The sequence below is a fragment of the Rhagoletis zephyria genome, unplaced genomic scaffold (genome assembly GCF_001687245.7).
Source record: "Rhagoletis zephyria isolate East Lansing unplaced genomic scaffold, Rhagoletis_zephyria_1.1 Rzeph_scaffold_14693, whole genome shotgun sequence".
Lineage (NCBI taxonomy): Eukaryota > Metazoa > Arthropoda > Insecta > Diptera > Tephritidae > Rhagoletis > Rhagoletis zephyria.
The window spans coordinates 1-10,787 of NW_016171761.1; the positions used below are offsets into that span (position 1 = coordinate 1).

The window sequence follows — 10,787 nt, forward strand, 5'->3', positions numbered from 1 at the left end:
AAATGGTTGTGCGAAGTTATGCGAAGTATGCATAATCAGACCCTTACATACCTGCGTTCTGAAGGTTATCGCTCATCCTCTCATTCTGTCGCTGTTCGCAGTATTCATCCGCTTGACGCTGCTCACTCTCGAACCTTCTACGTCATTCCTCGAACATTCTGCTATTTTCTTGTTGTTCGTTTCGCGTTACCGCAGTATTCGCCACACTGCCCTTCTCCTAAGTCTGATCGTCCCAATCAGACACACTTACTGTTCCAAATGCTGCAATCCTTTTCAAGTGGGTTACCTTCATCTTGGTTTTTGGTCTCAATCAGCCGTTTGTGAGTCATTCAATCTTATCCGGACCTTTGCAGTTACGTCGTTGTTTGGAGGTGAAGCCCTTCATACGACGCGGCTTGTACATGAACGCAAAATCACCTTCCTGGAAACGCCCCTCGGCTCGATGCGTTTTTAGGCATTTCTTCTGCGCCATCTCACATGACCGTACTTCTGCCGGCCACGGGTGGTGATCAGACCATGTTTCTTCTCATGGGCACCTCTTTCTCCGGATTTATTCCGGTTCCTCCGTCCATGACTACCAGGCTTCGATCCTCGAACTGCTCTGCGTATCTTGCTAAATTCGGATCCTTACGCTGAAGCTTGCCTATTGTATCCGCATCTCGGTCTTTCGCCGACATCAACTTCATTGACAGGTCACGTATATCCTCAACTTTGGCCTCCGGCTTTACTGCTTGCCTTTGCTTCCTTTGCAAAGCACGACCTTTTCCTGGATACATTGAAGCGCGCCTACTGCCTTCACAGCCTCCGCCATTTCCGGCAACCGGCGTATCAGCATTGAAGCGTAGTTCAGTGGCTCTATTCCTGCTGGAAATACTGCCTGGCTTGCCATGACCACTTCCTTGTGGTAACTTCCTCCTTCTTACAGAGTTGGTGGAACCTTCACTTTTTCCTTAATGGCTGGGCCTCTTCTCCATCGCCATCACTGCCAACCTCTGCCCAACTAACCACTTCCGTTTCTGGTGGGGTCTTCAGCACTTCCTCTAACCGTCTTCTGCAGTACTGGTTGGCGTAGCCAACCCTAAAAAGCACTTTCCTGTCGCGATATGTCAGGATCATTCCCTGGAGGTAAATTTTCATGCCTTGGCTAAGTAATAAGTCCATGCTAATGATGAATTCATCACAATGTCTGCCACTATAAAGTTGGTGTACGAGGCCACGCCCCCGATTATTACCTCGCGTGGTACTTCTCCCATCACTTGCGTGCGCTCACCAGTTGCCGTCTACAGCTTTGCTCTCGGTAGTGGCTTCACATAAAAAATGGCCAATCAGGTCGAATAATGGAATGTGACGCTTCAGTATCCACTGTCAGCAATTGCTCATGTCCGTCCACATATCCACCAACAGTAACATTGGACCATATGCATAAAAAGTTAGCTTAAGCTCCGACTCGATTTTTAGTACAAATTCTTGAGCTAGAGATCACTTCGCCAGTCTAAAAATTGAGCCTGAGCTTAAGCTTACTTTTTATGCATAAGGCCCATTGCTCGCTTTTCTGACAATTCGCGAGACGGAGATTTTGGGGCATTCAATTGTCTGCTGGCTCCTTTTAAATTAACGACTGATCGGAGTTGGGCTCGTCTTCTTCAGCCCTGCGTAAACTTACTGCTGAACTGTTACACCAGTTGGAACCCATCTAACATTCGCGTAAGAAGTGGCCTGGTTTTCCGCAACTAAAGACATTTTCCAGCAACATCCTTTCTCTCGGTTTCACCAGGAGTATTTTCCCTGCCATCAACTTGAGTGTTTTCAGGATCACGTTCATCACGTCAGTTGTCTACACTTTTACTCGATGGGCTTTGTAGGCTCGTGTACTTAGGAGCACCACCGTTTCATCTGAGCATACCAGAGAGTTTCAGCAAATGTTGTCCTTGGATTCGCTTACGTCTTTCACTTGGTGTACATGTCCCGCATTCCGCTGAGATGAACCTCTGCATTTTTACCATTTCGAGGTGCTCACCAGATGCGTCTCTAATTGCCAAATCAGCCAACTTCTCGATCTCAGAGGCGTATTACTGTAGAAACTCGTTGGATTTTTGGTGGAGATTCTTCAGGTCCATCCGGTAAATTTACTTCCTGTGATCGGTACCATAACGCCTTACCACAGCACCCATCAATGCATCGTAGTTGTTCCTTTCACAGTCAGGAATAGTCTGCAAGATTTCCGCTGCCAGACCTTTCAACGCAACAAACAGCGCAGCGGATTTATCCTCCATGCTCCAGATGTTTGCTGTAGCCGTGTTTCGAACTGGAGCTTAAAGACTTGGAAAAGAACCGTGCCTTCAAAGGATAGAGTTTTTATCCTTCGGAGCGTTCGTCGAAGCGGCTGGATGATTCAACTTCAGTCATGCTCCAGATGTTTGCTGTAGCCGCGTTTCGAACTGGAGCTTAAAGACTTGGAAAAGAACCGTGCCTTCAAAGGATAGAGTTTTTATCCTTCGGAGCGTTCGTCGAAGCGGCTGGATGATTCAACTTCAGTCATGCTCCAGATGTTTGCTGTAGCCGCGTTTCGAACTGGAGCTTAAAGACTTGGAAAAGAACCGTGCCTTCAAAGGATAGAGTTTTTATCCTTCGGAGCGTTCTTCGAAGCGGCTGGATGATTCAACTTCAAGTCTCGGAGACGACCTTCCAACTGGCCCATCTTAGTCTCGACTTTGTCCTCTCTGTCTTAGATTTTTTTCATGTATTTGTGCAATCTTTGCATCCTGTGCTTCTAGTTGGGATGATATCTGCGCTGATAACGCTGATGATATACGTGTCTCCAGCTCTTGTAACTGCGATGAGACATCTGACGACAACTGCGACCTCTCCGCTTCCAGCTGGTATGAAATCTGCGATGACATCTTTCAGTAACGTGTTCATGTCCATAATGGGAGCCCGTCCCTATTCTTCAATCTTCGTAGTAGATTCATGCTTCTGTTCATCCTTCCGGGATGCCTCGTAGTCTCACGATCGAAGTCGTATTTGTCAACGCCGATGCCTTCCTTCTTCATGGCCTCTCGCAGCCGTGATAGTAACTCCACTTCTCTCCCGGAGGTTGATAAATTTCGCTTTACCAACTGCTGTTTGAGTTCCCCGATTTTCAGTTCTTCAATTTTTGCCATTTTTTGGAGTTTCTCTTATGGGATTTATTTAACAATTCCACTTCTGACACCAGTTGTTACGATTATCCTTGTTTAGTTGACGGATTTCTTTCTCACTGTCGAACATTCAACGTCATTCCTCGAATATTCTGCTATTTTATTTTTGTTTGTGAAATGAAATATGTGTTAGTTGCACCGACATGACTCCTCCCAATTTGCCAAACGACGTCGTAACAACGTTTACTTTTTAACAATATACTAAAACGCGTTTAATAAGTTCACTACTTTTGTTCAACATAGTAAACAAGCAAACAAATCAAAATGGTTGTAATGGTGAATACCAGATGTTCGCAAATTAAATGCATACACGAAAATAAAGGAAGGTTCAAATGTCTACTTTTCTCTACTTTCACAATTATCTCGATAATATTAGGGAATAAATGAGTATAATAAGTTTTTTAAAATATGTTAAACAGTGAGCTCTACGATTTGATTATTTTTCATTTGTTGGTTTAATGTTCACTATATTTTTATAAAAGTATAGCTCGTTATATAACACCAAGCATATATTAAATCCAAGAAATATCATAAAAATTGTACATATGTACGTACTCTTTTGCAATTAGGGCTCTTTTACCCTTTTAAATGTATAAATGTGTGCGCACAAAAATGTCAAGTATGCTATAAAAATTGCTTACCTAGACTCCTCGGATGGCTTACATCCAGGTGCGCTTCTCCACAGACGCGCCAACATACCCATATAGAGGAAGCAAATCAAAGTCAGTGGTGCAACGTACGACGATATAAAGAAAGATATCTTGGAACAAAGTTGGATAAAGCATAAAGTTATGAATAGTTAGTTATACGACATAACCATTTACATAAATATTTGCATTAGGGTGGCTCAAAATTTTTTCCTCCAGCCACCCCCCAATTGATTTTTATTAATTAGCTTCAGCGGCTCGTCAAACCTCATATACAACACAAATAGCTTGCAGCAAAGGGATATTTCGCTCTTAGGCGTAGTTCCGCAGTACGTTTTGTCAACGTAAAATTGAATCAGAAAATTTTCAGAAAAATAGCCGAAAACCTACCCTATTTCACAACCACTTTCGGTACTTTTGGAACTTCACAATCACACTGTCAAAGAGCGAATCAACACGATTTCAGAGGCCTCGTATTAGTGAGGTACCCATTCGCAATGCAAATCGAAGAAGAACGAAGTACTTGAGACTTACGTCACTAGCGACGAAATTTTTAAAGCTATCGAGAAAGAACAATGGTTTGAAAGTCTGCGAACGAAAGGGGCGATGTCTAGGATGAAGCAAGAGGCAGAAAACGCCACGAGAATTCACTGTATGATCCCTCGGTATTTCCTGGCAACTAAGAAGATGCCGCCACTAGATTTAAAACCCGTATTGAATGACGCTGTGAAGATAACAAAGGCCTGCGAAATTAAAATACATCTCTGGTTTTTTCTAGCACGTCGAGATTATTTTATTGGTGATATGTATATTTTAGAATTTATAGCAATTTGCATGAAAACCCCATAAGCAAACAAAGTAATCAGAAAAAGGTATGTAACTTCGAAGTTAACGCTAAGAAAATTGATAACAACTGGTTTCACTAGCAATTTCCATATACATTTCAAAAAATTAAAATCATTTATCACTTACACTGCTTTCGTGCAATTGGCTGTAATAATGATTTTCTTAGCATTAACGCGCATTACCAGCGTTAACTTGGAAGGTTTAGAAAAAACCATTGTCGAATATTTTCCCAACATTGACTCTGAGGATGGCTTCAGCTGGATAACAAACCCGTGTTCATGTGGCCCGAAAAGTAAACCTACTGAGATGACCAATTAAGCTTTTGAAAACCTTCTGGACATCAGTGAAGACAGCACTTTGATTATTACATACTACGAAGGGAGCCAAGAGAGGTCTGGATGGAAGTGTATGCAGAAAACACTGCTCTTGGCAAGATTACATTAAAAATACTAGTGACTTTTAGGCCCTTATTATGAGTTGCATTCGATTTTCGATCTTCGCTGGTTATCGTTGAGTATCGAATTTTCTGCCGAACAGAATTTTGCTTCCGATGGTGTACATTGCGAAAAGAGTTTAGTTACGTCAACTAAATATTATTCTCTCAACGCATTATTTGGTTATAGTTACATTATTTGGTTATACTTACCAAAGCATGCGTTGAGAGAAATATATTTCGCTGATTTTTTTCTGAGTGTAGCGAAGTGCTAGAAAATTGTGAAAAATGTAGGTTTTTGCATTTGTCTTTGTACTTTATGGCGGCTAGACACTAATTTTAAACAATTTTGTATTAATTTCATGCAGTTCTAACGTCATGAATATTAAACACAAGCTCGAAAGGCTGGTTTTACTTTTGAAAGAAAATCCCAATACTCAGTTGGCACGATATCTGAGAACAAAATCGTAAGCTGTTGATAGTTTTAAAATATTTTAAATAGATTGGGCTCACAAACGCCTCTTTAGACAGGCGGAAGTTTTTAATAAATCTGTAGACAAACTTCTTGTATATATTTTATGTCAAAATATATTCGAAAGACTACACTTAAACCCATTTAAACATTTTCTACTCCTGGCCAGTTTATCAAGCTCTCATCCTCTGACGAAACGTTGAACCAGAACTCCGTTGTACTCATTTTTACCACGTTTTATAAACTAGCTTTCTTTTTTATTTCATTTTATTTTCACAAATTTACATACATACATTTTTATAATCACACTATTTAGTTTTCTCGATTTGTAAACAAAACCTCCCAGCGGTGAAAAATATACTATTGTAAACAACCTAACCGAGCGAAATTCACAATAGTGCTATTCTTCATCGAATGAGCGTCATAATACCAAATGAAAATTCGTTCAATCAGCACTTTCGACCACCGTCGAATTCAACTCATAATAGGGGCCTTACTTTTACATTTCTATATTGAGACTGCAACTTTCAACAAATGCTTACATAAACAAGTCATTTTTAAGCAAAAAAAAAACAAAACTGATTTCAATTCCCAAGATTGTCGTTAATCTATTCATGATCGAATGATCGGATTTAAACCAAGTTAGACCACCTGTCAGATAACACCTTTCCTTTAAAAAAGAATTATAGTAATCGGTTAACACGGTCCAAAGTTATGCGGTAACATACATAGAAAAAAATAAAATAAAAAAATATTCCGACGAATTGATAACCTTCTCCTTTTTGTGAAGTCGGTTGAAAACAAATACAGCAGCAAGCTTTCAGCGTCAAATGAATTCAAGGTAAAATTGTCAAAGATCCCAATAAACTTAAAGGAAATTATGAAATCATGAAAACAGTTTCAGTCCTCACATAAAAGCTAAAGGAGCATTGTGTTTTCTTGTTTTCGTAGTCGTAGACATTTGAAGAGTAGGGGTGTCACGAAATTTTTTAGCACAACAAGGGTGCCGAGGTGAAAAAAGTTTGGGAACACCTGAACTAGACGATGAACTAAAAATACTTTACAAACTGTTAAAATCTGCAAATATCTGAAATATTTGAATTGACCATAAAAACTTTTCTGAAAAGTTTTATTTTCTTCTCTCCTTAAGGTAAAATTAGTAAGGTAAAACAAACTTTCAGAAAAAGGATTTTCTTCTAATTAATTTTTGAATTCCTTTGCCTAGATCCAGGAGTTTATGGTGGAGCTTGCATTTTCCCGTGAATACAAATGTATGTTTTCCTACTGCATTTCGAAATTTGTAATTTTATCAACGCTTAAGTTTTGGCTTTATTTTTCTACCGTGGACGCCTGAGAGTGATTACACCGTCTCAGCTTATCGGAGCTCGAATTACTGCCGGGTATAGTTAGTCTACTCCCGCTAACATGGTAGAAACTAATCGACTTACTTGTCCATTGTCCATTTGCTTACGTGCCATTTGCATCAGGAATTTAGTCAACACTTGTACAATGAGTTTATAGATTTTTAATTTTAATATATTACCAAATACAATTAAAGCTTGCAAAAAAGTAGATTTTCCTATGTATTTTGGACCACCCTAATGTGCATATACTAGACCGGACGAATCATGATGCATTTGCTGAGAACAAGTTAAATTTTTTCCAAGCGATTTCCCGATTTATTTAAATAATACACCGAAGTAAAGGTATTAAGAAAGCTTATATACATATATAGGACAGTTATAATATATCGTTAACTTTACTTGGGTATTTTAAAGCTTCTGACAATGGATTATAGGTTGCTTTCCTCTGGAAAAATTTTCAACTTTTTTAATTTGACATGATAGGGAGAATAAAGACTTCTTCAATACATTTACAGCGGTAATCATTTATATATAAAAATTTGAAATCAAATAAAGAGGTTTAGAAAAACCGATTTAGTTGTTTCTACACGGCGCCGAAAGTAAAGGCATTAGTACCAGGTCCTTATGAAATTTGATGTGTAAACATTGGCATTAAGGCTTGTAAAGCTCGCTATAAAATTAGTTATGCTCGAGATATATTTTTTCAAATAGTTTACATTTTTTTTAAGTAAAAACCAGTTTTTAATTTCCTCAAGAATATGGTAGCTTCAATTTAAAAGAAATGTCAAAATCACAGCTTACGTCAAATGGCGAACAAGAGGAAAGTAAAACTACCTTTAAATATTTGTATAATGGGCGAAATCTTCAGTATGCGCAAATTTGGCATTTCCATGAATTATAGTTTAGAAATAAAAGACAGTCTCTTTGGTTTTGGTTTGATGCCTTTCCCAAGAAGGCGTTGATTGAATTTGCATGCAAAGTAAATATGTATCCACTTAATTTGCCAAATCATCTTAAACAAAGCATTTAATGAGGAAGGAATTACCTGAAATCCGATTAAACTCCAAGCTCCCTCTTCGGTGGAGAAAACGCAAGCTGTGTAATTACGTCCTTTGAAATAGTAGAGGCGTACAGAATGAGCCAAAGCCACTGGAATGGCTGTAGTGATAATGAGCACCCAGGCACAGAGAATAGCTCTGCGGAAAAGGATATGCAAATTTAAATATTTATATTTTAATGGACTCAGGCTGAATTGAATTTGTGGGGCTCTAATTATAAAAGGGGGCACTCATACGCTTACTTACAGCATCGCATTACGTTCGGTACGCAATGACATACTCGTGACCGGATGCACAACTGCCAAAAACCGATCGAATGACATCAGCACCAGAGTATAGACGCTGCAATGACAGGTGACAACAATCATATACTGTACGAATTTACACCACAAATCCCCAAAAGGCCACGTGGGCAGCACATAATCGGCGGCGGTGAATGGCACACAGAATACAACGAAGAGTATGTCGGAGACGGCTAGATTGATGATGAGTAGGTTGGTGGTGGAGCGCATTTGTTGATTGGCAGCGACCACTGCAGAGAAGGAAATTAATGTTTTCATGAAAACATAATGCATACAAAATTTGAAAGAAAATAGCTACAGAATTCTGAATAAATGTGTGTGGTTAACCGTAATCAAAGAAACATCCGATTCGAGAGTTCGCACACAATTAAGCAGTGGCGTAGCCAAAGGGGATGCGGGATAGTTCCTCGTCCCCCTTCGTCAATAAAACACTATTTTTTGATTATCATTGCATAAGAGTTTTTGAGATAATCGGTTACTGTATTATGCATGTGATAAAGTAAAGTTGGAATTTTTATGCTCTCACCCCATAGGATTGTTCCATACCGAAAAAATATTTCCTCATTTTTTTTTTTTTTGAAATCAAAAAATATTAAGACGTTGCTCAAAGAGCCCAAAGTTTTGCATGTATTTTATATGTGGAAAAAAGAACTTTTCGGAGAAATGGATAGAGTTCTTAAAAATCATTATTTTTTATCGGAAAACCCCTTATATCTGCAGGAGATTCCCAATAATAATAACCAATTGTTTATTTAACCGTTTTTCCATCGAAACTATAACTTACAGGTCCGCCAAAAACCCCAAACAATGCGATGAGGAGACCAATAAAAAATTGTTAATAGTATTATTGAAAGTCTCCTGAAGAGAACCAGAGTTTTCCGATTGAAATATATTGATTTTCAAGAATTCTATACCATTCCTGCGAAAAGTTGTTTTTTCCCATATAAAAATACATGGAAAATTTTGAGCGCTTTGAGCGCGAAATGTTAGCGAAAAAATTAATAAAAATCAAAGCTTCCTCTTAGCTACTTGGATATTGCACTTTATTATATTAAAATTTATTAATAAATAAAACTGCATACCCAACATTTTTCTAGAAACTGAAATTATTATTCTCTTCACTTTTGGAATAATTTTTTTTATAGCATTTAATATTTTTTTTTTAATTTTATTATTTTTTTGTAGCTTAGTATCTAATATGGCTTACTAGTTTTTTTAAAGGGGAACAAACGCAGTGTGTTTAATGAGAGACGTGATGTCAAACATATATTAGAACTTTTTTAATTATATTTCAATGAAACAAAAATTAATTATGGAATAAAAAATTAATTTTTTACTCAAAAAAATAAAAATTTTAGTTAAAAATACCCGTATGGAAATTTGAAGGTAAACCTAGTAATAAATATACGGTAACAGTAAGGAAAATCAAAAACTAAAGCGTTTTCGTTTCTACAAAAAATTTTGCCTTTTCATTGCCCTGTTCTTAGTGTTTGTGCTTAGAGGGCAATAAGAAGGTAACATTTTTTGGTAGAAACGAAAACACTATAATATTTTCACGTGAAGGAAACTTTTATTGCCTTTTTCGTAGTTTAGTATCTAATACCTACTGAAATTTCTCATTAATTTTTTAAAGTAGAAATCATCGCAGTCCTGTTTTATCTATTAAAGTCTAGAATGTCATGGATAAAGAGTACTCATAATCGTTTTGAAGAGGAATACAACTTCGACAACAGTTAAATTTATTGAGGTACATAACTTCAAAAACAAAGCATTTTTTATCCGGCGAAACACGCAATAATATGACTAGAGTGCATCCATGATCCTTATGAAGACAAACCCTACTTCGAAAATAGAATGCGCAATTTGTCTAAAATTTTAAATTTATAGAAGTGTATAGAGTTGCTTGTTGCTGACTCTAAATGAAGAAAATTTGCTGAGTTCAAAAAATTTTAATTTGCTGAGGATTTGCACTAAATCTTAGAATACAGCTCTCAAGAAAAACCACAAGGAATATTTTTCATTATTGAAGTGAGTGGGAGTAAATTGGCAAATTAAACGGAAATTGCACACGGAAATGGTGCAACGGAAATGATGCAACGGAAATGGTGCAACGGATACGGTTCGGGCTGATACAAGTGCTTCTTGTGTGTATGCATATGGAATTAATTTAACGGCAGCGGAAATGGTGCAACGGATACGGTTCGGGCTGATAAAAGTGCTTCTTGTGTGTATGCATATGGTATTAATTTAACAAAAATTTGCTTATAAAAGGTTAAAGAATACACACAGAGAAAAAGACCAATACAAGAATGAAAGTAAAGGTGACTATGTACATAGATAAAGAAAAGAATAAAGGCAAAGGTAAAAATAAAAACAAAAACAAAGATCCGTAAAGATAAAGACAAAAATGAAGACCAAGGTAAATTTAAACACTTTTTTTTATATATAAGGGCAAAGGTGAAGAGGAA

General features: G+C 37.6%; 1 protein-coding gene across 1 annotated transcript; it reads right to left on the reverse strand.

The window, feature by feature from the left end:
- Positions 1–3,762: 3,762 nt before the first annotated feature.
- On the reverse strand, positions 3,763–8,549 carry LOC108378686 (allatostatin-A receptor-like; the record flags this gene model as incomplete). Its single annotated transcript, XM_017634991.1, has 4 exons — positions 3,763–3,778; positions 3,839–3,957; positions 8,005–8,155; positions 8,264–8,549. Coding segments are annotated over 4 exons (572 nt in total), but the record flags the coding sequence as incomplete, so codon positions are not given.
- Positions 8,550–10,787: the final 2,238 nt, after the last annotated feature.